General features: G+C 44.3%; 1 protein-coding gene across 12 annotated transcripts in view; it reads left to right on the plus strand.

Annotated features, from left to right (window-relative positions):
* LOC108698203 (disabled homolog 2-interacting protein) overlaps positions 1-27618 on the plus strand; it is a 253072-nt gene that overhangs the window by 159459 nt on the left and 65995 nt on the right. The window contains exons 1-2 of one of the 12 annotated variants that reach the window (XM_041572377.1): positions 8422-8723; positions 18969-19148. The exons of 9 other annotated variants lie outside the window; for them this stretch is intronic. In XM_041572377.1, the coding sequence (XP_041428311.1) occupies positions 19093-19148 (56 nt within the window). In that variant the 5' untranslated portion in view covers positions 8422-8723; positions 18969-19092. Of the gene's footprint in view, positions 1-8421; positions 8724-18968; positions 19149-27618 lie in introns of those variants that run through there. 2 more of the 12 variants (XM_041572378.1, XM_041572379.1) reach the window with 2 other exon arrangements.

Genomic DNA, 27618 nt, shown 5'->3' on the forward strand with positions numbered 1-27618 from the left:
CGTGTATTCGCCAAGCAGATTGTCAAGTATTACATTGTGATATTATTCCGATAACCTTGCGCTCGGCTCAATCGTGACAGCCTGAAAGGCAGCCGCTCTCTCTCCATACACGAGGGGGGGACATTGGCAATGTCTTTCTGTCCTATTGAACAGTCTATTGAAACTCCACTCTTTCCAGCTTTCAAATTGGGGTCACTGACCCCATCTAAAAAAAAAAACAAATGCTCCATAAGGCTACAAATGTTTTGTTATTTTTTTTAATACTCCTCTTTCTATTCAGTCCTCTCCTATTCATATCCCAGTCTCTTAGTTTGATCAGTGCATGGTTGCTATGGTAATGTGGACCCTAGCAACCAGATGGCTGAAATTGCAAACTGGAGAGCTGCCGAATAAAAAGCTAAATAACACCAATAATAAAAAAATTAAAACTGCAAATTATCTCAGAAAATCACACTCTACGTCCTATTAAAAGTTCATTTAAAGGGGAACAACCCCTTTAATTATAACGAGCACCAGTGAATATGTTTCTCATTGGTTAGATTTACATTTGCTCCTCTCCATTGGAAAGGCTTTGGGCCCCGGCTCCTGCTCTCCGGCTTCTGTCACTTGTTCCTACACACTCGCGCCCTGCTGGGAGATAATCAGGATAAATGTCTCCATCCCCCTGATTAAACATGATCTATTTAACATTTTAATCAGCCCCTGAGCGAGAGCAGAGGAAACAGTTTCCTTTATGCGCTCCGCTCGGCATTTGGACGTACTTTCCCGCCGCGGAACATTAGGATGTCAATGTTGCACCACTGGGCTTCCCCCCTAATAGGATAATACCTCTTATAGATACATACAACATCCTCCTATGAGTATATATAATACCTACTATGGATACATACAGCACCCTCCTATGGGTATATATAAAACCTCCTATGGATACATACAGCACCCTCCTATTGGTATATATAATACCTCCTATGGATACATACAGCACCCTCCTATGGTTATTATCTGGGGAAGATGCCCCCACCAGTCTTTCCTATCACTTAAGCACGGGGGAGGCTTATCTGTGCAGCATTAATGGGAACCCTGTTCTGACAAATGTCATTGTGCCGCTCCGGACAGGCTGGATTAGCAGATCACCTGACTCTGCAGTTCGCTGCCGACTTAGCCCATCAATCACGCCCTGTCCGTGTGTCCCCCGGGAGGCTGCCTATTGGCAGGCATTGTGCTGGCAGTCACTTATCTGCTCGTCGCTCCCCGACAACCTGTTGATGGTTTGTAATAGGACCGGCTGTTTTGCAACCCAAAGGCTTTGTATCAGGGGAACAAAAGGCACCACTCGCTCCTGGGCTCAAAGTAATGCATCAAATATGTCCCGCGAAAGGCAAAACTCCCTCAGTCTGGGGCATTGACTGTGTCTGGCTGTCCTGCTCCATGTAATATTAGATATGTGGCACCCTGGGGTCATTTGCATTTCAATGTCCTGGGATTCAGTGGTGCCGAGTAACACTGATTGTGCCAATACAGCTCATGTGCCAATCTTGGGTAGGCGCTGCCAACCTGCTTCTGGGGAATTAAAGTTCCCACTGTCCAGGAACTTGTCCTTGGCCTTGTCCTACTACCCTTATTAACCTCTGCAACATCTGTTCTTGGACTGGTCCTACCACCCTTATCAACCTCTGCAACATCTGTTCTTGGCCTGGTCCTACCACCCTTATCTACCTCTGCAACATCTGTCCTTGGCATTGCCCTACCACCCTCATCAACCTCTGGAACATCTGTCCTTGGCCTTGTCCTACCACCTGTATCAACCTCTGGAACATCTGCCCTTGTCCTTGTCCCACCACCCTCATCAACCTATGGAACATCTGTTCTTGGCCTTGTCCTACCACCCTTATCCACCTCTGGAACATCTGTCCTTGGCCTTGTCCTACCACCCTCACCATCCTCTGGAACATCTGTCCTTGGCCTTGTCCTATCACCCTTATTAACCTCTGGAACATCTGACCTTAGTCTTGTCCCACCACCCTTATCAACCTCTGGTTGTCCTACCACCCTTATCAATCTCTGGAACATCTGTCCTTGGCCTGCTACCCTCATCAACCTTATCAACCTCTGGAATATCTGCTTACTTTGTTAGGGCCCTAAAAAGCAATGCAGCCCCACTGATTCAAAGATGGAGCTTTATATCATGGCTCTCTCCCTCCCTGCCTGCCTGTAGTCCTGTACTTTGTTTCTGAGCCTATTCCTTAATGAAGAAGCATGTTGCCTGTGTATTGCCGTAAAATTGATGATGGGTTTCAAATTACATTCAATTTCCAGCTGGTCATTGCAGGCTGCTGATGGATTCTACTTGAACTAGAGAGGATAGGTTGCAGGATATGTTGTTGCAAAGCAAGAAACCCCCTCTGCAGCAGGGGCAATAACCATACTGGTATCCCAGGGTGGATTGTACAAAAAAAGAAATATTGTTGCAACCACAAAGAATGTCTCAGCTAGGCCAGAGGCTGTGGAGGCCCAACTTGAAGGCCACTCAGTGTAAGATTGGAGTTTGTTCTCCTGGATATTTCTGGAGGCCCAGTTTAAAGATCAGTTACCGCAAGACTTGGGGTGAACACTTACAGTATTTGCTGGCTCAGTGGTTTCCATTGTTGCCTTAGAGAGCGGAGGACTATCCTAGGACATCATCTGCAATGATAGTGGTCTTACTCTTGGTTCTCCAGCTTCCAAAACTAATGCAGGCAGCTGATTGGCTGATGATGTGAGAAAATGATAGGGACCTTACACCCCAAGTTCTGCTTGGGCCAACAAAAATAAAGATCCATCTATAAACCTAGAATTATGGATAAACGACTGAGCAGTGGTTTCATCTATCTTTAACCATGTTATAAGGGGAGGCCTGACCAGATGTTGGAGCTTGAACCCAAAAAAACTCTGGGTGCAAGTGAAGAAATGATGGCTAGCACCATTACTCCATTGATAACCTAAAATCTTGGTTGGCTGTTTCATTGGGTTGATTTAACTACCATTGTGTCCCACTAGGATAACAATAGTAACACATTAAGGATCTGTCCCTATTCGGACCCCTGCAGTGTTTGCACATTCTCAGAACATGTCCCTTATACAAGAACAACAACAGGGAGCTCACAACTCAGTATTTAGGTTCATATTTCTATTTATATACAAGTCAGGGTCAGCACCAAACTCTGCCTGTATGGCTTAAAATGCCAAGTATGGTGAAATCAGAGATTCTACTGTCATTAATGGGGGAGAAAAAAGCCAAAAACTGATCTCAACATCCCCCCCAGCCCCCCCCCCACTCTCTTCTCTTGCTGTGAATCACTGCTGTGTGAACTTTACGGAGAATAATCCATATTGAGGAGAAATGTTGGACACAAAGGCTTCTTGTAAAGGGTTTATTCCCTTCAATGGACATTAGTGAGCTCAACAAGCAGCAGGAAATAATCTGGAGATGCGCCACTGACCCTAGCGAGCGGCGACATGAGCTCAAGGGCATTTACTGGGGGATTCTCACACAGGAGGGTCTGTGTTGGGGGGGGGGTGATTCCATTTCTTTACTAAAGGGGAAATTAACCTTACAAAGGATATGACATTGATGATGGGATTATGGAGTTGTTTTTATTTCTACTCCAAGGGCAGGTTCACCATGGAGCTGTGATAAAATAAAATACTTGCAAACAAGGAATATTTCCCCTTGAAATGAGCCACCATCACAAAGGCAAATACCTATAGCAAATGTTCTCATACGCTTCCCCTTTGACTTATCAGGTGCTTGAACACCCTCTCTGGCTTATCCCCTGGACACCCATGAATCAATTCTGCATCTAGTAGCTCCGCTAGTGACAGGAAGGTCAATTATTTTGAGATTTCCCCCCCCCCCACACACACACACACAAACCCCCTCCAAGATCCTTGGGAGGAATCCTACGAACATCCATCAGACAGGATTAAACTTGCCAGTCTCTTTCTCCCTTTTAGTTTTGAAACCATCTTCTGCTAAATTGTTTCAGGAGTCAGAACAAAAATGGCCAGAAAGACAGTGAGAGACAATGACAGTTACACAGAACTATAAACCCAGTGAGAATGAGGAATGAATGGATATTGGGAAGTTGTATCAGGAGTCAGAGGCAGCAGTGCAGAGAAGAGAAAGGGACAGACACAATGACAGTTACACAGAACTATAAACCCAGTGAGAATGAGGAATGAATGGATATTGGGAAGTTGTATCAGGAGTCAGAGGCAGCAGTGCAGAGAAAGGGACAGACACAATGACAGTTACACAGAACTATAAACCCAGTGAGAATGAGGAATGAATGGATATTGGGAAGTTGTATCAGGAGTCAGAGGCAGCAGTGCAGAGAAGAGAAAGGGACAGACACAATGACAGTTACACAGAACTATAAACCCAGTGAGAATGAGGAATGAATGGATATTGGGAAGTTGTATCAGGAGTCAGGGGCAGCAGTGCAGAGAAGAGAAAGGGACAGACACAATGACAGTTACACAGAACTATAAACCCAGTGAGAATGAGGAATGAATGGATATTGGGAAGTTGTATCAGGAGTCAGAGGCAGCAGTGCAGAAGAAGAGAAAGGGACAGACACAATGACAGTTACACAGAACTATAAACCCAGTGAGAATGAGGAATGAATGGATATTGGGAAGTTGTATCAGGAGTCAGAGGCAGCAGTGCAGAGAAAGGGACAGACACAATGACAGTTACACAGAACTATAAACCCAGTGAGAATGAGGAATGAATGAATATTGAGAAGTTGTATCAGGAGTCAGAGGCAGCAGTGCAGAGAAGAGAAAGGGACAGACACAATGACAGTTACACAGAACTATAAACCCAGTGAGAATGAGGAATGAATGGATATTGGGAAGTTGTATCAGGAGTCAGAGGCAGCAGTGCAGAGAAGAGAAAAGGGACAGACACAATGACAGTTATACAGAACTATAACCCAGTGAGAATGAGGAATGAATGGATATTGGGAAGTTGTATCAGGAGTCAGAGGCAGCAGTGCAGAGAAGGGACAGACACAATGACAGTTACACAGAACTATAAACCCAGTGAGAATGAGGAATGAATGGATATTGGGAAGTTGTATCAGGAGTCAGAGGCAGCAGTGCAGAGAAAGGGACAGACACAATGACAGTTACACAGAACTATAAACCCAGTGAGAATGAGGAATGAATGGATATTGGGAAGTTGTATCAGGAGTCAGAGGCAGCAGTGCAGAGAATGAGGAATTAAAGGATATTGGGAAGTTGTATCAGGAGTCAGAAGCAACAGTGCAGAGAATGAGGCATTAAAGGATATTGGGAAGTTGCTTGGAATTAAATTTTCTTTCGTCAGGCAACATTTTTGGCTTTCCATCCCCTTTAATTCACACAATGCGGATATACAGTTTGAAGCCGCTAATTACTGGCGCTGTGGGGCGATCACGCGTAGAACAATCTCCGAATGCGAGAAAGTTTGTTTTGTGTATGCCAGCGGGGAGTTGGCACTGCCACGTTCATTTCAGTTCAATTATTGTGCTGGGGAACGGGCCCAGAAAGGGAACGAGGAGGGACGTGCAGATGTAGGTCAGTGTAATACTGTACAGCAGCAGCTATTGGCTAATGCCAGGCCCTCACCCTCTCCAGCGCTCTGCATTGTGGGTAAATATGGTGCTGAGATGAATTATGGTGCCAAGTGCAGTAATATAAATATATATTGTTTTATTCCTTAAATGATTGCCTATGGGGAATGTATGGCAGCAACCTCCTCAGGCCGAGAGGGAAATGAGTCACCTGCTGTAAGGGGGGAAGTAGCTTAGAATTATATTTTCTTTCACAGTTTTTGGGTGCAGTTCCCCTTTAAAGCCACCAAGCAAAGGTCGTCCTTAGTCACTAACCCATAGCAACCAATCAGATGCTTGCTATTATTATTCTAACTGAAGCCGATCAGTAAGAACAAACTGCTCATTGGTTGCCAATGGTTACCAGCCCTGGGGCAAACTCTTGGCATTTTAATGCAAAACCTTAATTTGTTTTTAGTTTGTAATGAGGTCTTCAGCTTGATGAGACTTATCCCTAACGATGCAGAGAAACAACACCCGACCCTTTGGTTTTCAATGCTTATTGGGCATGAGACAGAGAAGGGGGTTAGTGTGCGCCAGTTGTACTGGATCTCGGAGTATCACTCATGTATTATAAGGGATAATGTACCCCCTACTGTAAATGATAAGGATATTAGAAGTCACTGAGGGGTTCTGTGATCATATAAAGACACAAGGCTGCAGGCTGAGTTATACAGGGAACTCTGAGTATCACTCATGTATTATAAGGGATAATGTACCCCCTACTGTAAATGATAAGGATATTAGAAGTCACTGAGGGGTTGTTCTGTGACCATATAAAGGCACAAGGCTGCAGGCTGAGTTATACAGGGAACTCTGAGTCTCACTCATGTATTATAAGGGATAATATACCCCCTACTGTAAATGATAAGGATATTAGAAGTCACTGAGGGGTTGTTCTGTGACCATATAAAGGCACAAGGCTGAAGGCTGAGTTATACAGAGAACTATGAAGGTAACTTCTTAGATTCGTATATTTTAAGGTAGGGGGTTACAATATATTGTATAATATAGTCATTTCAGTGACATAACAACGTACTGAATATAACTGATGACAGATTGATGAGAATATATTTTACAGGCTAGTCATGGCTCTTGGGAATTACTGGTAGATCAGGCCATGGCCGGGTAGTACTGGGCCCAGAAAGTAATGGAGTGGAAGCAGTAGCTGTGAATAAACAGGGGCAGTTGTTCGTTACTCATTAAACAAGCTGCACAGTCAGACATTCATCACTGGGAGTCGGAATTCCATCTGAAGGAGGGAACACAAACAATGTTGGGCAGCAATGCCATTTGTGGAAATCTGATGAAGTGCAGAGGCGCATTGTTATAATGCAAAGAGGAGACAGGACTTTCATGAAACTTCCTTGTAATCTGTATTGTCTACAAATATCATCTGTGGCCCATCTAGCACTCGGAGAGGGCCAATCTGCTCTGATTTGCAACCACATTTACTCTTACATTTTCAGTGATGTTTGCTCGCCATAAACAGATACAGAGTATAATTTAGAGTAGAGCTATGTATCATTAAATTCGGAGTGGAACAATCGCTTCCTTTTGCATCTGGGATTGAACTATATCCAACACAGTCACTGTTTGATGGGTCCTGTGCCAGAACATAAGGAGGAGAAGTGTCTGATTAATAAGTAGGGATGCACCAAATCCACTAATTTGGATGCGGCCGAACCCCCAAATTCTTCGTGAAAGATTCGGCAGAATACTGAACCGAATCCTAATTTGCATATGCAAATTAGGGGTGGGAAGGGGAAAACCTCTTAACTTCCTTGTTTTGTGACAAAAAGTCACTCTATTTTCCCTCCCTGCCCCTAATTTGCATATGCAAATTTGCATGTGCAAATTAGGATTCGGTTCGGCGGGGCAGAAGGATTCGGTCAAATCCTGGTGAAAAAGGCTGAATCCCGAACCGAATCCTGGATTCTGTGGATCCCTATTAATATTAAGTTATTTAAGTATTTACCGAAAGAAGATCTGCAGCAGTTGAGGCCTGGTGCGCAATGAGCAAAGCTTTGTGGACAGACAAGCAACGGGCCCTCTACAATTTGTTTCTAATACCCAGTTGGGACGCTGAGAGTTGCAGTTCAGCAGCACCAGAAGCCATAGAAATGGATGACATGTTTTGTTTCTAGAGCTCAATATCTGCCAGGAGTTGCTGGGAGTTGTAGAAAGAACAGCAGGAGAGTCACAATTTCTACTCTTTTGAACTATAGGAGGTCCCTAATCATTTTGCCCAAGAAGTCTGTGTAAAGTGTAGAGGAAAATCCCTTGCAATGTTTTTTTCCCTGGGTGGGAATATTTTAACCCCACGCTTCCCCCAGTGTGTGGGGGTGTTAAAGGACATGGAAAGTTAAACTAAAGAAGTCTCTAGAAATGTTTTGTGCTTCTGTACCAGCCCAAGGCAACCACAGCCATTTAGCAGTAAAGATCTGTGTCTCCAAAGATGCCCCAGTAGCTCCCCATTTTCTTTTCTGCTGATTCACTGCACATGCTCTGTGCTGTGTCACAGACACTTTCCAAGATGGTGACCCCCTGTGACAAGTTTGAGGTCCTGTATCATTGCTGCTATAGACAAGCTGAAACTTTAGCCTCGTGCAATAAGTTCAGTGTAAAAAATTGCAATTTTTAGCCGTATTTGTTTTTAGGGTTTAGTTCTCCTTTAAAGGCTGATAGACTGTAACTGTGCCAAGGTGTAACCTATATACCGTCCTGTCTCTTTAAGAAGGGCTGCACTTCCAGCAGCACTGGGACAAAGAGCATTGTATAGGGGCGGGAGAGAAACCAGTGGAGCCCTTCCCTGAAATCCTTACAGAGCCTGGGAAGGACGAGAAGAGCGTTTCCTACAGTTCTAGGGGGCAGCAGTCAGCTCCAGGAATCCAGCTCCCACCACTGCAGAGGAAGTGGGACATTCAGTGGGAAGGGATGTGTGCGGGATTTGCCTCTAATACTCTCCTCTGGGAGAGACACACAAACAACGACTAAATGCAACGCTGCTGCTGCCGAGATTCCGATCCTCGCTGGATATATTTAGGATTACTGCTGCTCTGCGTGATCACTGGGGGAGAACACTGGGTGAGTCCAATTGTATATTCCCTACACTGCAAGTGCTGCCTGGAATAATAAACAAACACATGAATGCACAGGATTCATATATACTGTATATCTATCTATATATGGGGGGATCTCCATGTTCCTCGCCAACTATCCTCCCAGGCAGCTGTTACAGATTTACAACTATATACACAGCAGAGGAGACAGCTGGAGAGCTGCCATTTGTACCCACCATAGGTACCAAAAATAAGAAGAAAAGAATGTGCCGCCGTACAGCTGGATATAGACAGGAGCCCCCTTCATTCCCCCCATCACTTTGCACTAAGCAGATGTCTTGTGTACTCTGCAAACTTAATGTCTTTACAAGATCCTTGGGTTTCCATAAGTAAGAGTGGGAAATGGGAAATGGGGGGGGCTCTTGTTAACACTTCATGTACTAGAATGATAGATAGATGATAGATAGATGATAGATAGATAGATAGATAGATAGATAGATAGATAGATAGATGATAGATAGATAGATAGATAGATAGATAGATAGATAGATAGATAGATAGATAGATAGATAGATAGATAGATAGATAGATAGATAGGTAGATAGATATAGAGAGAGAGATGATGATAGATAGATGATAGATAGATAGATAGATAGATAGATAGATAGATAGATTATAGAAATAGAGAGAGATAAATAGATATATAGACAGATAGATATAGACAGATGATCAAGAGAGAGAATTAGATAGATGATAGATATATATCCCAGTGTACTTTACTTTGTTTAACTAGTGCCTAGATTGCAAGTTTTGGGACAGAGAGCAGGAGCAAACAGAGCTGACATACGCCACGGGTCTGTATTGAAACAGCAGAGGAGAGGCCCTGGTTTCAAAGAGCTAACCATCTAGATAGTAGGAGCAAGGAATAAGGAGCATGCTGTTAACCCTGTGGCTCCTATTGCCTCTTGCAATCATTTTGCCTTGGTTCAGAGTCCATGATGGTTTATTGGGGGGGGGTCTCTGTATTCGCCATTCATAAGCAGCATGGGGGGCTCATTTCTCATTTTCGTGACCCCTCGGTTATGATCCACCTGAGTATAACATTATTACTGCTGTGATGCCAGGGAAGATGCCACCATGCAGAGGTCCTGCTTGTCCAGCTGACACTTTCTTGCCATGACAGTTACCTGGGCTCTCAGCCCCCCATGTACATATTACCGTGAATTTGTGCATTTAATGAGGGTTTTCTAATCCACGGCGCTTACCGAGGGTTTCTTGTTAATTAAGGTCCTAGTCGGTCCCCAAATGTCACCGGATGGCAGTGCAATGAGACTGCGTGTTGTGACAAGTGAGTGATCGCTCTCTCTCTCTCTCCTTTAGACATTTGCATGTCTCAGATAAGAGCCGGTGCCTCTCATTACTGTCACACAGCTGATGGCTTTGTACAGCTCCTCCATTGAAAGCAATCAGCAGATAAGGATCTCACCGGCTCATTGTGATGCGCTAATGAAGTTTCTATAGGTTGGGGAGGGGGCAGAGCAGTTGCAATCAGAGGGGAACTACACTTCCCAGCATCCTCTAGGGCTGCCGGGCGCTTTGGGAATAAACGAGAGGTAATATTGATGGCTGTGCAGAGGAATGGAGATGAATGGCGTTGTTAAATTTTCATCACGTCAGCCGCTCGCCCAGTGTTGTACGAGAGTTAAGGAACACGTGGGCTGGATTCTAAGATGAAGAGTAAACAGACTTTCGTCCCATAGAAAAGTGAGATTATTTAGTAACGTTTGATCATTAATGAGAACTTCGGGCGACTTCGGAAAACAAAGTGCTCCAAGTGACATCTCGTCGGCGATTTAGATTCTAGCCGGCAGAGTCAGTTTGGGGAGATTAGTCATCCGTAGAAGAGGCGACTTGCAGGGTTGCCAGCCGGCCGGTATTTTACCGGCCTAGCCGGCAAAACACCTGCCAAGGCCGGGGCCGACATTACAAATTTACCAGCCGTTAACATTTTTTAGAAAAGGTGGCAACCCTATCCTGGGCAACTAAATCTCCCCTTTTTTCTCTGCCCTAATTGTGCCTCATCAGTTGCTATGGCATTCATACGTAGTTGCCTTTGATACTTATACTTTTATACCCCCAAGTTCTTTCTATTTAGGAGCAACAGTCCTGATACTGAATGGGGGTCCGTAGAGAGAGAGGTTGGGCTTATTGGAAAGGAGGTGGTGTTTAGGGTGAATCAAGGCATGGCTGGGGCAGGTGAAGTGTAGGGTTAAGGGCAGATGAGGCTGTTGCTGGTTGTTAAAGCAACCAACTCCAGATAACCCATCACTAGGCTTTGATCGTATGAGCTTGCACTTAGTAACGGGGTGTGTACATTCAATGCCGTCTCCAGTTTGTGAGCAGGCGTGTGTCTGTGCGTGTGCGTCTGGATCCCATCAAAGCTTCCAAATGATAAAAACAATGGGTGGGTGGCAATTCCCATGCAAGATTTAAAGCGCAGAATTCAGGTTGGGGCTCCAGTTACCACCAAGGCGAATATTGCTGTTCAGCCGGTCGGAGGGAAGCAATTTATCTCCACTTCCTGTTTAGCCAAATTGACAAGAAAATGAGGTGCGCGACTGATATTAGTTTCCCACCGTACACACACATGCCAACACTGGGTGCCTTGCACTGCTACTAACTGCCACACTGAAGCGCCAGATACATGATAAGAGCGGAAGGGAAGGGGATTGTCTGGGGGACAATGGGAAGGGTCACATCAGTCAGTTTTTTCTTGAGCCATTCAATGGAGCCCGGCCAATTTCCATGACAAAAACACACATGAATCACATCCAGACCAGGAACAGTCAGACCTTGAACAGGATCCTATAAAGCAACACAGCTGGGGCCCTCCCTCATGCATAACAATGAGGATCCCATTAATGGTCCTTGTTGGTTTTCTGTCCTCTAAGGCAGAGATTCCAGGTGGCATCCCTCAAGCCGTTACAAGACTAAAACTCCCAGCAACCCCCAGAGTAAGTCGCAGCTTGGTTATGAACTTCTGAGTTCTGTTTTGTTGATGGAGCTGCCATATTGTTTCCCTTAGACAGTACAGTATGAGGGTATAGCTTATTGTGTGACCAGAACATTCCTTCTCTGTATATTTGTATTTATACATATGGGAGGAGGGAGGTGCCATATTGTTTCCCTTAGACAGTGCAGTATGAGGGTATAGCTTATTGTGTGCCCAGAACATTCCTTCTCTGTATATTTGTATTTATACATATGGGAGGAGGAGGTGCCATATTGATTCCCTTAGACAGTACAGTATGAGGTTATAGCTTATTGTGTGCCCAGAACATTCCTTCTCTGTATATTTGTATTTATACATATCGGAGGAGGAGGTGCCATATTGATTCCCTTAGACAGTACAGTATGAGGGTATAGCTTATTGTGTGCCCAGAGCATTCATTCTCTGTATATTTGTATTTATACATATGGGAGGAGGAGGTGCCATATTGATTCCCTTTGACAGTACAGTATGAGGGTATAGCTTATTGTGTGCCCAGAACATTCCTTCTCTGTATATTTGTATTTATACATATGGGAGGAGGGAGGTGCCATATTGATTCCCTTAGACAGTACAGTATGAGGGTATAGCTTATTGTGTGCCCAGAACATTCCTTCTCTGTATATTTGTATTTATACATATGGGAGGAGGGAGGTGCCAGATTGATTCCCTTAGACAGTACAGTATGAGGGTATAGCTTATTGTGTGCCCAGAACATTCCTTCTCTGTATATTTGTATTTATACATATGGGAGGAGGAGGTGCCATATTGATTCCCTTAGACAGTACAGTATGGGGGTATAGCTTATTGTGTGCCCAGAACATTCCTTCTCTGTATATTTGTATTTATACATATGGGAGGAGGAGGTGCCATATTGATTCCCTTAGACAGTACAGTATGAGGGTATAGCTTATTGTGTGCCCAGAACATTCCTTCTCTGTATATTTGTATTTATACATATCGGAGGAGGAGGTGCCATATTGATTCCCTTAGACAGTACAGTATGAGGGTATAGCTTATTGTGTGCCCAGAACATTCCTTCTCTGTATATTTGTATTTATACATATGGGAGGAGGGAGGTGTCATATTGATTCCCTTAGACAGTACAGTATGAGGGTATAGCTTATTGTGTGCCCAGAACATTCCTTATCTGTATATTTGTATTTATACATATGGGAGGAGGGAGGTGCCATACTGATTTACAGGAATATATGAATAATTAAGTGATTGCGGCCCAGAGAGGAAGACATCAGCATAATACGCATATACCCCCACATGGCATCTGTCTCCCACCTTGAGAAACACATCTTCCCCCTCTTGGCAGAATGAGTGCCCATTAGTTTCTTTAATGAATTTATTTCTGGATTTATTCTGCTACATTAAAGCTTTCGCCGTATCTCGGCGGTGCCTGATTTATGGCTCCTTGGCTAATTACAGTGGCCATAAATAATCACCAGGAGGAGAAAACAAAAGGGTTTATGATTAGAGATGTTCCCGCCGCATCCGACAATCACCTTCCTTCTCTCCCGTATGTGCGGGTAGGGGGCCGGCACAGAGGCTTCAGCAGCAGTAGGTTGAAATTCACAGTGATTGAAATTCCCATTGTTGAATTTATCCTATATTTTCTCTGGGAAGAAAGCAGCATGGAATGTACAATACTGCATACAGTTGTTGGGGTTGATCATCTATGTAACTGCTTTGTCTGCCACTTGGAATGTACAGTGCAACTGCAACTCTCTTACCGCTTTGCCCAGTTTATTAGTGCAAGTGTGGGTGTGTGCCCAGCATATCAGAATATAAGTGACACTGTGGGTGCGTGCCACTATTAGTGCTTGCCTGGCGTATCAGAATATACAGTAACACTGTGGATGCGTGCTACTATTAGTGTTTGGCCAGCGTATCAGAATATACAGTGACACCGTGGGTGTGTGCCATTATTAGTGCTTGCCCAGCGTATCAGAATATACAGTTACACTGTGCATGCGTGCCACTATTACTAATAGTGGCACGCATCCACAGTGTAACTGTATATTCAGATACGCTGGGCAAGCACTAATAGTGGCACGCACCCAGAGTGTCACTTTATATTCTGATACGCTGGGCACACACCCACAGTTGCACTAATAAACTGGGCAAAGCAGTAAGAGAGTTGCAGTTGCACTGTACATTCCAAGTGGCAGACAAAGCAGTTACATAGATGAATATACAGTGACACTGTGGATGCGTGCCACTATTAGTGCTTGCCCAGCATGTCAGAATATACAGTGACACTGTGCATGCGTGTCAGTATTAGTGCTTGCCCGGCGTATCAAAATATAAAGTGACACTGTGGGTGCGTGTCAGTATTAGTGCTTGCCCGGCATATTAGAATATACAGTGACACTGTGGGTGCGTGCCACTATTAGTGCTTGCCCAGCGTATCAGAATATACAGTGACACTGTGGATGCATGCCACTATTAGTGCTTACCCAGAGTGTCAGAATATATAGTGACACTGTGGATGCGTGCCACTATTAGTGCTTGCCCAGCGTATCAGAATATACAGTGACACTGTAGATGCGTGCCACTATTAGTGCTTGCCCAGCGTATCAGAATATACAGTGACACTGTAGATGTGTGCCACTATTAGTGCTTACCCAGCGTGTCAGAGTATACAGTGACACTGTGGATGCGTGCCACTATTAGTGCTTGGCCAGCGTATCAGAATATACAGTGACACTGTAGATGTGTGCCACTATTAGTGCTTACCCAGCGTGTCAGAGTATACAGTGACACTGTGGATGCGTGCCACTATTAGTGCTTGGCCAGCGTATCAGAATATATAGTGACACTGTGGGTGTGTGCCACTATTAGTGCTTGCCCAGCGAATCAGAATATACAGTGACACTGTGGATGCGGCCACTATCAGTGCTTGGCCAGTGTATCAGAATATACAGTGACACTGTGGGTGTGTGCCACTATTAGTGCTTGCCCAGCGTATCAGAATATACAGTGACACTGTGGATGCATGCCACTATTAGTGCTTACCCAGCGTGTCAGAATATATAGTGACACTGTGGATGCGTGCCACTATTAGTGCTTGCCCAGCGTATCAGAATATACAGTGACACTGTAGATGCGTGCCACTATTAGTGCTTGCCCAGCGTATCAGAATATACAGTGACACTGTAGATGTGTGCCACTATTAGTGCTTACCCAGCGTGTCAGAGTATACAGTGACACTGTGGATGCGTGCCACTATTAGTGCTTGGCCAGCGTATCAGAATATACAGTGACACTGTAGATGTGTGCCACTATTAGTGCTTACCCAGCGTGTCAGAGTATACAGTGACACTGTGGATGCGTGCCACTATTAGTGCTTGGCCAGCGTATCAGAATATATAGTGACACTGTGGGTGTGTGCCACTATTAGTGCTTGCCCAGCGTATCAGAATATACAGTGACACTGTAGATGTGTGCCACTATTAGTGCTTACCCAGCGTGTCAGAGTATACAGTGACACTGTGGATGCGTGCCACTATTAGTGCTTGGCCAGCGTATCAGAATATATAGTGACACTGTGGGTGTGTGCCACTATTAGTGCTTGCCCAGCGTATCAGAATATACAGTGACACTGTGGATGCATGCCACTATTAGTGCTTACCCAGCGTGTCAGAATATATAGTGACACTGTGGATGCGTGCCACTATTAGTGCTTGCCCAGCGTATCAGAATATACAGTGACACTGTAGATGCGTGCCACTATTAGTGCTTGCCCAGCGTATCAGAATATACAGTGACACTGTAGATGTGTGCCACTATTAGTGCTTACCCAGCGTGTCAGAGTATACAGTGACACTGTGGATGCGTGCCACTATTAGTGCTTGGCCAGCGTATCAGAATATACAGTGACACTGTAGATGTGTGCCACTATTAGTGCTTACCCAGCGTGTCAGAGTATACAGTGACACTGTGGATGCGTGCCACTATTAGTGCTTGGCCAGCGTATCAGAATATATAGTGACACTGTGGGTGTGTGCCACTATTAGTGCTTGCCCAGCGTATCAGAATATACAGTGACACTGTAGATGTGTGCCACTATTAGTGCTTACCCAGCGTGTCAGAGTATACAGTGACACTGTGGATGCGTGCCACTATTAGTGCTTGGCCAGCGTATCAGAATATATAGTGACACTGTGGGTGTGTGCCACTATTAGTGCTTGCCCAGCGTATCAGAATATACAGTGACACTGTGGATGCGGCCACTATCAGTGCTTGGCCAGTGTATCAGAATATACAGTGACACTGTGGGTGTGTGCCACTATTAGTGCTTGCCTAGTGTATCAGAATATACAGTGACACTGTGGATGCGTGCCACTATTAATGCTTGCCCAGCATATCAAAATATACAGTGACACTGTGGGTGCGTGCCACATACAAAGTAACCATGGGAAGCATAAGTACCACATCATGGTGAGGGTGCCACTTTACCTCGTTCCAACCAGACACACCCTGCATGGCTGTTTAGCAATTCATTTAGCTACACGCTGCGGACTGTGCTGATTCCGTAGAGACATACATTAATTAGCCATTCATTATTCAGATGCATCTGATTTTAAAGCTGTGTTGTAAGGGACAATTTAAATATATATTGGCCGTGGCCCCCTTAGCACACATAGCAAGCTCATATACATTAGGCAATATTATTACTTTCCCTTACAGAGGCCTGACCCAGTTGTGTTGCACCCAGTTACCTGCAGGCAATGAGCTTTCACACCTTCCTATAAAATCCCACACTGGTCTCAACTTGTCTTCTCTCAAATTGTTTTGTCATTCGAGCTTCAAATTCATCACCTCGAGAAGCATTTTTCTGCCTGCTTTAAAGACTGCAACCATTCAGAACTGGGAATGGCGTTGGGTTCCTTAACTATATTAAAACCTGCCTTTGAATAAGAACATGAGAAATGAAGCAGTTGCAGTAAAACAAATAGACAGAGATGTTGGTGCCAGAGAGCAGGAGGATTTGAGTTTGCCTTAGTATTCTATGGGTTAATCCCCGAGTTATTTAGGCCATAAATAAAATCTGCCTAATGTAAACTTTAAATAGACAGACTTGGGAAGCGGCTGGATGTGGGGGCTGGAGAGAGCAGAAGCAATTGATTTTGACAAGCAAAGCCCCAAGGCAAGGAACCAGGTCGCTCCTAAAATATCCCTCTCCTGGCATGGACTGCCTGTGTCACTGAAGAGCCAACACAGAGATGCCACTCATTTCTATCAGTCTCATTTCTTTTGAGGATTTTATAACCTTGATCTCTGAGCTCTCACTGTGTCACCCTCTCTTCAGCGACAGAGTGGACTTAGCCTACAGCTTTATGCACAGAATGTTCCTTTAGTCTGAACAAGGAAAAGGATCACAGCTGTCTCAAGGGGGAGGAATAGCAGGGATAGTAGGACAGATAAAGATGGTAGGATCGAAATTATAGGACAAGATGGAGACAGCAGGACAACATGGAGATTGTAGTTGAGAAAAGGGAGTTGGTAAGGCAAGATGGCAGTGGTAGAAAAGGATGGAGATGGTAGGACAAAGTGAAGGCAGTAGAGCAACATGGAGACAGTAGTGAAGTATGGAGAAGGTAGGACAAGAGGGGGTTGGTAAGGCAAGATGACATAGTAGGGCATGATGGAGACAGTAGGGCACAAAAAAGTAGGGCAAGATCGCAGTGGTAGGACAAGACAGAAACAGTAGAGCAAGGTGGAGACAACAGGAGAAGATGGACATGGTAAGGCAAGAGGGTGATGTTTGAACAGGATAAAGACAGTAGGGCAAGATGGCAATGGTAGAACAAGACAGAAACAGTGGTGCAACCTGGAGAAGGTCGTACAACATGGAGACAGTAGGACAAAAAGGAGGTGGTAAGGCAAGATGCAAAAAGTAGGACACAAAAAATTAAGTAGGACAATGGTAGAAAATATGGAGATGGTAGGAAGAGGTGGAGGCAGTAAGGCAAGATGGTGATGGTAGAACAGGATAGATAAGTAGGTCAAGATGAAATCCCAGTCAGTTTGGAGCAGAACTTTACAAGGTCACCTTGGGCCAAGACCTGTTTATATGAGAATTATTCTAATCTTTCATCTGTTCGCTTGCATGCACCACTCTCCTGCTACAGAGAAACCACATTCCCTTTTTCCTTTCTCACACGCCATCCAGTAAATTAACATTTTCCCACTGGGGATTGTCAGCTTAATACTGATTCTGTTTTCTACCCCCCCCCAACTAGAAATAACATAGGCTATTACCCAACTGCTACTATAGGCATCATCTCTCCCTACTATGCCTGCTATCCCACAGTCACACTCCCTTCCCAGAGACTATTATCCACTGTTACTATAGGCACCATCTCTCCCTACTATACCTGCTATCCCACAGTCACACTCCCTTCCCAGAGACTATTATCCCACTGTTACTATAGACACCATCTCTCCCTACTATACCTGCTATCCCACAGTCACACTCCCTTCCCAGAGACTATTATCCCACTGTTACTATAGGCACCATCTCTCCCTACTATACCTGCTATCCCACAGTCACACTCCCTTTCCCAGAGACTATTATCCCACTGTTACTATAGGCACCATCTCTCCCTACTATACCTGCTATCCCACAGTCACACTCCCTTCCCAGAGACTATTATCCACTGTTACTATAGACACCATCTCTCCCTACTATACCTGCTATCCCACAGTCACACTCCCTTCCCAGAGACTATTATACACTGTTACTATAGACACCATCTCTCCCTACTATACCTGCTATCCCACAGTCATACTCCCTTCCCAGAGACCTTTTATCCACTGTTACTATAGACACCATCTCTCCCTACTATACCTGCTATCCCACAGTCACACTCCCTTCCCAGAGACTATTATCCCACTGTTACTATAGACACCATCTCTCCCTACTATACCTGCTATCCCACAGTCACACTCCCTTCCCAGAGACTATTATCCCACTGTTACTATAGACACCATCTCTCCCTACTATACCTGCTATCCCACAGTCACAGTTCTTTCTCAGTGGTACTACTGGTGCTGCCGTGCAGCCTACACAGCTAATGATAAAGTGCAGGGAAGACATTGGCATCTGGATTCCATATTCATCATGACAGAATACTAAATCCGCTGGCCATTAGTCTCTCTCTATTTCTGCCCTGCTAAACCATACTGTTATTCTCTGTGTCCCAGTAGGAAATGATCCCATCATTTCCATCTTACGAACCATATATAAGTCATTCTTCCTGAGTGCACAGGAACAACAGTGAAAAAAGTGAGGACATCCCAAGGGTTGGGAATTAAAGTGCAGCCCCTAATGACATACCTTTCATCTTCTTGGAAAGGGAAGCTACTGAATAGGGAATACAGGAGGTAAGTTTAAAATGTAAAGGGCAAGTGGAGCCTCTGTGTCACTGCTCTGTGCTGATGTGACATTGTACAGCTCATATCAGAACAAGAGACCTGCCATTTCTGGGTGACAGGTTTGTCACATTCACTTAGTGGCAGAGTATGCTATCCCCTTCAACAGAGACTTCATTCCAGGTTGGGGTACAAGGGGCTAGAAAAATACCCGATTGTGTGCCCAGAACATTCCTTTTCTGTATATTTGTATATGTATACACAAGTTATATATATATATATATATATATATATATATATATATATATAGATATATATATATATATATATATATATTATATCCCTGAAGCAGGATTTGTAGACACCACTGTTCCATCTCCCCCCCCCACCTTTGTATTAAAGTAGTAGTACAGAAGCGGAGCAGACCAATCTGCCTATTAGGGATGGTGAGCGGCTGCCCGTTGGGGCGAGTATTGATCTGCCAGTTGCAATTAAGTCTCTGAAAATAAGATAAGGGAAAACGAATAAGAAACACTGAAATCCCCTGAGAGTCGTAACAATGAAATAACTGAGGGGACAGACATCTTCCTCTTGGGCATTTATCTGACAACAATGATGCCCTGATATATTTTGAAAGAGAATGGGACCCAATTAGGGTTGCCACCTTTTCTTGAAAAAAATACCAGCCAGGTGGCAACCCTAGACTCAATTGGGACACTAATGCCCCCTCTGAAAACCCATCTAAATGTGCCATGTTGCACAGATCAGAAATCAGTCATTGGTCAGAATGAGAGTCATTCCTTCTGATTCCCCCTATTTATTCTCCGTAAGGTCTTCTGTGATTGGTCATTTATCTGCATCACTGAGGCAAAGGGGCGGGGCCATATTGGAGGGAGGGGTCGTGGAGAAGTAAAGTTCTTACTTATGAAGTGTTCAAATTCCATACAAATACTGATCGATACAGGAGGTAAAAAAGGCTGAAAGGACTTGTATCCTATTGTATAATGATCTGCGTGAAATGTATGCTGATTACAATGTTTCCAGCCCCGCCCCTTTTAGCCAAAGAGCTGCGCCTGTGACCTTGGAGCCACCGTAGATTATTTTAAACAAGGTGCAGCCCAAGATTTCAGGCTTTCATTACCAGATCTGTCACCTAGCAGCGAGTCTCTGGCACTCTCGTCCCCATTGTGTCATCATAATGATCGCGAGAAAAAAGGAAATCTATTTGCTACAGTGACAGACACAAACATCAACAAGTTTAGGAGAACGTGTCGGGTAAAACTGACTCTCTCCTGGGACCCGGGAACAATCCAGCCTCGCATCCTGCCTTTGTGTTTCCCCAAGATTATATTCTGCTGCTGATGCCAGAAAGTGGCACGCTTAGATTTATCCAGATTAAACCAGTGTTTAGCTTTGAGCATTGTGGGTATTTACTGTATCATTCTAATGCTGAAAAAAACATTAGTTTCCTATTGTTTTGGCTTTGGTGAATATAATAAACCTTTCCCATAAACCATAGGAGTCATTTACCCTTCAGCATGGACATATACATAGCCAAAAGTAGCCAGACCCCTGCCTGCCCAAAAGCAAACCAAGGGAATTAATATGAAGTTGTCCCTCCCTTTGCTGCTATAACTACCCCTACTCCTCTGGGAAGGTTCCCACTAGATGTTGGAACATAGTTGCTGGGAGTTGCTTCCATTCAGCCACGAGCATTAGTGAGGTTGGGCACTGATGTTGGGGATCAGGCCTAGCTTGCAATTATAGTTCCAATTCATCCCACAGGGGTTCAGTTGGGTTGGGGTCAGGGCTTTGTGCAGTTATAAAACTCCCATCTCAGCAGACCCATTCTGTATGAGACAGTCACATAATCAAAGAGCCACAAAAGCATTAGTGAAGTCACAAGAGCATGAATGGGGTTGAGCACTGATGTTTCCACAAGAGTATTAGTGAAGTTGGGCATTAGTGTTGGGGATCAAACTTGGCTCACTGTCAGGGCTTCAATATATCACACAGAGGTTAAGTTGGGTTGAGGTCAGTGCTCTGGGTAGGCCAGTCAGGTTCTTCCACTCCTGTATGGGACTGGTGCATGGCCGGCAAGAGTATTAAGGTCACAGGACCATAATTGAGGTTGGGCAATGATGATGGGTTCAGTTGCGTTAATTGTTCAGGCTAATTGGGTTCTTCCACTCCCATCTCACCAAGCCCATTCTAAATGGGACAGGCACAGGCCTTTTTTAAAACTGCCATAAAGTAAAAAATCATGGAACCTTGGGCCCCATGTAACTATAAAAAACATCTCCAGACCATTATTCCTCTTCCACCAATTTTAACAGTTGGCATTAGACATTGCAGGCGGGCAGCATTCTCCTGGCCAAACCCAGATGTCCATTGGACATGCAAAGAACATGTTTCCACTGCTCTGGAGTCCATTATTCGAGACAACACTTGGCATTTGATATAGCAGTGATACGATTGTGTGCTACTACCTGCCCATGGAAACACATACTGTATTGTTTAGCTCCCAATGAATATGAATATATTGAGTTGGCAATTGCCATTGTTATTATAGGCAGTTTGGAACTTGGCATTGAGCGAGGGGCAGCAATTTAATTAATTGACATGTTGGACTGAGGGATCATATGATGGTTGAAAATTACCGAGCCAATGATAATGATTTGTATAAGAGACGGCTTTTCTCCTGAGCTTGATGTACACCCCAAACATGATGTAGATATGCTGTTGTGCCTGCTGGGTACCCACCATAGAAATAGAACTTTCTTCCTCTGGCACGAACCTCCCCGAGCTTTTTTTTTGTTGCTTGTGAGCGATTGTTTAAAACAGCTCAGATTTAGAAGTTGCTGGTGTCGTTGCACATCCATTGACGTTGGCCATGTTCAGTAATTGAGAACATCTAACTTGGGGAGGGGGGGGTGTTCAGGTTATAGAAAGGTTTCTGCATTGTTCTGATATAAATATGTTCCTGCTGAGTAAATGCTCACAGCTCATGCCTTATTTATTGTTATTCACACACAATTCAGCAGCAGCGGCTACAAGGAAATAAGGAGGCGCTCTCTGGCGTTACAACACGTTTGATGCTGCAGGAAATAGCTGCACTTTCCCACGCTCCCAAGTATACGCTATATATATATATATATATATATATATATATATATATATATATATATATATATATATATATATATATATGCACATATAGAGAGAGAGATAGAGAGAGAGCGCAGAGCAACTTGGCTGCATCTAAACATTTTATTCCCATGTTGATGGCTGAGATACCAATGGCCCTAGGGTTGCTGTTTCATTAAAGACTGTTGAGAAGAAGGTATGACAGTAAGCTATGCCCCAAATATAATTTATAGTTTATTGCAGATAATACTAGTTTGCTTTAAAATCTGAATATTCTGATGTTCATTGAGGGAGTATAAATAAGTGGAGCTTGTTATGATACCAGACTAACAGCTGAGCCTTTTTTATATTATGTTCATGTTAAATTTAGGCTTTGTGTAAAGAGAGAGAGACGACTGTGCTCGGGGGATTAGGGTAGAGAAGCTGCTTGGACCCAGGGGACTGTGCTAGGAGAGATAATACAGATATACAGGGGACACTCAGCCCTAGAAGGGGGGGGGGGATGTGTTTGTGGGCACCTGCTCTCCTAGTTTTGTTTGGGAGGAGGCCTGTAGAACGTGCCACGTGGGGTAAGTGCAAAGTCCAGTTCAGAGCTGTAGGTTGTTTGTTAATTGTACAAGCAGCTCCGACAACAACGTGACTTGCCTTTGCCTCTGAGCCGCTTGTGTGCAGTGAGGCAGTTTAGGGAAGAGCAGATGTCACAAGACTTTGGTTTTAGCCAGAAGATATGATAGGGATGAAGCTTTTGCCTTGTGTTGCCCAGGAACTCCAGCTCCACCAGCCTGTTGTGTTGCAGGTTGGACATTGCGTTGTAGTGTGTTCCTCGAGGTTCTGCAGGCTCACATTCATTGTATGATGGGGCTTCATTGTGGTAAAAACCAGGGATCATTGCTTGGGGGTTTTAGGATATATTAAATGTGGGTAAACTTGCTTTTCAGTTGTCTTCTTTGTGGACAACAATTGTTAACAATACTAGGTTTCTGGTGTGGTTATTTTGCAGCCCTATGGGAATGGCCTCCCTGGGTCATGGTGAGAAGTGGTACTGCAAGTGACAAAGTGATCTATAACCTCTTGCACTATACCTTCTGAATGAAAAATGACAGGCTTCTCATTTCAGTTGGCTGGAGAAGCTCTAGAGCACCCTGGTGTTGGCATAATGTCCTTCGACACCAAGTCAACAGCTTATTGGTGTGAGCATGGGTAGCACCCTGTGGCCTCTCTGAACTGAAATGTGGCTGGTAATCTGGCGGGGGCATTGATGCACCCCTCTCATGACAGGTCTGCCTAGGCTCCTATTATGATAGATTGATGGCTTGGGGTCACATTGATTTGGCCTGGAGTATTGGCAGCCAAATCAGGTTAAGAGATAATCGTTTTATGACCTCAAGGTGTGGTTTTTGGTACCACTTGACCATCAACGATCCTGGAATTAGACAATTTTGCACTCTCATTGTGCTTCCATGTACCCCTTAATGTCAACCAGGCTTAGCCTGTTGGTTCTGCTTTTTATGGAAGAAATACTCCACCCGCCTCTCTTGGATACAAAAGGCAGATTACACAAGTTGTGTTCCTTACTCTGCTGGCCATGGGGGCCTGTTGCAGCTCCTTATCAGCTCCCCCCCCCCTTTACTCTCAGCCTCCCTCTTTCCCTGTAATTTTTTCCAGTCCTACAGACAAATGTGCGAGGTGGAGAGGAAGTGATGCACATGGGTGCTGGGTGATGCCTTTCTTCCTGGCCATTGTATGGGAGCCCCGGCTCGCCTCACGTTTGGAGCCACAGTTAAATCTAGGTCACTACAATATACAGCATGCTTTACGAGACCCTGTTGGGCCAGGGAGTCTGGCGCACTGTAGGATAAGACTCAGTACTCCTGCCAAAGCCAAACAATAACCGCATGGAAGCCAAGTGTTACAATAGTTATCAGCTACATTGTATCAAAGCAAAGGAACAGTACTTATTATTTAAGAGTGACAGGTACCATTTCATCATGTGGCACGGTTATCGGTGCGGGCACATGCCAACAGATTTAAAGGGGAACTCCACCAAAAACGTTTTTTTTTTACCTATTGAAAGAAAATCAAGTGGTTTCACAAATCACCTGCTTACTAACTGAGCAGAAACCTGGTACACCACTACCCTCAAAGGTGCATTTTGATGCGAACACAGGAAATTCCTATATCCCAACATCTTTGTCCAAATACCCATTGCATAATATTTCATGAAGCAATTCATGTCGTGGCTTTTACTTTGCCTTTAAGCAAGTAATTTTCTGGCAGGGTGTCGGAACTGCTCTTGGCTGAGCGCTATCTATGAGATCTTTCCCATTGGCAGGATCCCTTTGTTTTAACTAAGTACAGATTCTCATAGAAGCCAAGAGCCAGGGACTGTCTGTATTAGTCAGGCGCTTGGGACAGAACAGCTTTAGATCCCCCCATTATTTATATAAAGCAGGAGTGTCTGACCTATGGCCCTTTGGCTGGTGTTAAAGTACAACACCCAGTACCTTATGGCAAGCTTTGGATTTGAATAGGTGCTGGGAGTTGTACTTCAGCAAAAGCAGAGAAGCTTCTGATTGGAAAACTGTTGTATAGAGATTTTGCCCCACTGTCTCCACCTTGAATTACAGTTCTTATTTTGACCCATTGCTTCCACCTTGTTCTTCCACCACCAACCATTCCTACCTTGACCTACAGTTCCCAGCTTCACCCACTGTCTCCAACTTGCCCTTCTGATGACATCCTTCTCTACATTGGACTGTTGTCATAATCCTGACTTCTCGTTTTTTCCTACTGTATATATATACTTGGCCTTCTATCTACTCCTTGATATGCCATCACAAAGGATTCCTAATCAGCCTACAGTATCCATCTTGACCCACTATCTCCACCTTGCCCTTTTGATGCCATGTTGACCAACTGTCTCAATATTGTCCTACCGTCTCCAGCTTGTGCTGCCAACCTTACTTATCTTGCCCAAAGATATTTACTTGGCTCCAATTTTCTTTCCTATTCCCAATACAATATGCAGGGTTCATGGCAGTTGCTCCTAACTGGACCCGTAAAGACAATTCTGCCAAGATGGATTGGGATAAGAATAGACATAAGGACACAAGTTTTGTGGGAATTGCAGTAAGGCTCTGTATAATAGACAGATAAATAGGAATAGAGCTGTGCACTGAGATTACTGAAAGCTGTATCTAAGCAGTGCATTGTGGGAAGTGGAGAGGGGTCGGCTATTGCTGTTGGTATATACAGCTGCACAATACACAAGGCAGCTCATTACCATATATAACTAGGAGATACACTCCCTTGAGACCCCATTGCAGGTGGATAAGGGTAAGTGTATTGATTCCCAGCATGTCATAGCAGCCAACCAAAGGCAGAGACTGATATCTACAGATATCAGTGGAGGATATGGAATGGTTGGTGTTTAACCCTTTATGAGCCCAAATGGCTTCAGCTGAAGTCTTAGTGCTTTGCCAAACTGAATCTCAATGTTTAAAGCCACAACATTGTACCATCTGTTATTTCATTCAGTCCACATAGACGGCCCTAACCCCGGTGACAGGCCTTTACCCTAATTATAGGGCAGCCGCACTTAGCTGGGTTTATTGGGCTCATTTAATGGGGCCCTTTGGGTTCATAGTGTGTAATAAACCCCTAATGTAGAGTTTTATTGCTTATGTTTCAGTATAATACATTGTACTGCATTAAATATTCATATGCTCAGTGAAATTCAAATGAGAATGTAGGTTATACATGCTTGTATAGGAGAATGTATCCCCTATATATTCCCTTGTACAAAGAGATTTCTTCAGCTAGACATACACAGTCAGATGCTGCCAAAGGAGCAGAATTCTGTATAATTTGGGAACACGGCTCACTCCACAGCCCTAATTGTCCCTGAGCAGGTCCCGGGGAGCAGCCGAAGTGAAATGTTAGCATCTCCCTGTGTTTGATCAGCGCCTGGTGCATTTTCCCTTTAGATCACTGAGCTCTTCTGCCTGGCTTTATGAATGTTTAAAAATTGCTTTGTGGTCCCTAAAGGAACCTGACAAGTCTGACAGCTATTGATTCAAGCCCTGGAATTATATGTGACTTGGTGATTTAAAGGTTTCAACAACAAAAATAGTCCCTATTTATTTACGTATTCTATTTTAATGTTGCTCTTTGCAAATTTGTTTTAGCTTTTTTTTCCAATTTATATTTTAATAGGATATCGGAACAGGATTTAAATATATATTTGTACTGCAATATATTTTCCTTTTACTGGGTAAAATACTCCGTTCTCCCATGGTATTGCTTTTCACCACCTCCTGAGGCAAGGCTTTCACAATGCCTCATGGGCAAAACTGCAAAATGGAAACAGAAGATTCAGATGGGGACAGTAGAGCAAGATGGAGACAAGCAGGCAAAATGGAAGCATTAAGACAACAAGGAGGCAGAAGGGCAAGAAGACGTCAGTAGGGTAAGATGGGTACAGGAGGACAAGCTATAGTAAAGCACAAGGATTCAAGTTGAGGTTCTATACCAGTGTTGCCCAAACTACAGCCTCTGAAGAACCATTCAGAGGAACCAGCTGGGGACAGGGCAAGATGGAAGCAGATGAACCAGGTGGAGATAGAATGGAGAGATGGAAGCAGAAGAACCAGATGGGGACAGTAGAGCAAGATGGAGACAAGCAGGCAAGATGGAAGCATTAAGACAACAAGGAGGCATAAGGGCAAGAAGACGTCAGTAGGGTAAGATGGGTACAGGAGGACAAGCTATAGTAAAGCACAAGGATTCAAGTTGAGGTTCTATACCAGTGTTGCCCAAACTACAGCCTCTGAAGAACCATTCAGAGGAACCAGCTGGGGACAGTAGGGCAAGATGGAAGCAGATGAACCAGGTGGAGATAGAATGGAGAGATGGAAGCAGAAGAACCAGATGGGGACAATAGGGCAAGCTTGAATCAGAAGAACCAGCTGGAGACAGTAAGGATATATAGAAGCAGAAGAACCAGCTGGAGACAGTAGGGCAAGATGGAAGCAGATGAACCAGGTGGGGACAGTAGAGCAAGATGGAGACAAGCAGGCAAGATGGAAGCATTAAGACAACAAGGAGGCAGAAGGGCAAGAAGACGTCAGTAGGGTAAGATGGGTACAGGAGGACAAGCTATAGTAAAGCACAAGGATTCAAGTTGAGGTTCTATACCAGTGTTGCCCAAACTACAGCCTCTGAAGAACCATTCAGAGGAACCAGCTGGGGACAGGGCAAGATGGAAGCAGATGAACCAGGTGGAGATAGAATGGAGAGATGGAAGCAGAAGAACCAGATGGGGACAGTAGAGCAA

The sequence above is a fragment of the Xenopus laevis genome, chromosome 8L, assembly GCF_017654675.1.
Source record: "Xenopus laevis strain J_2021 chromosome 8L, Xenopus_laevis_v10.1, whole genome shotgun sequence".
NCBI lineage: Eukaryota > Metazoa > Chordata > Amphibia > Anura > Pipidae > Xenopus > Xenopus laevis.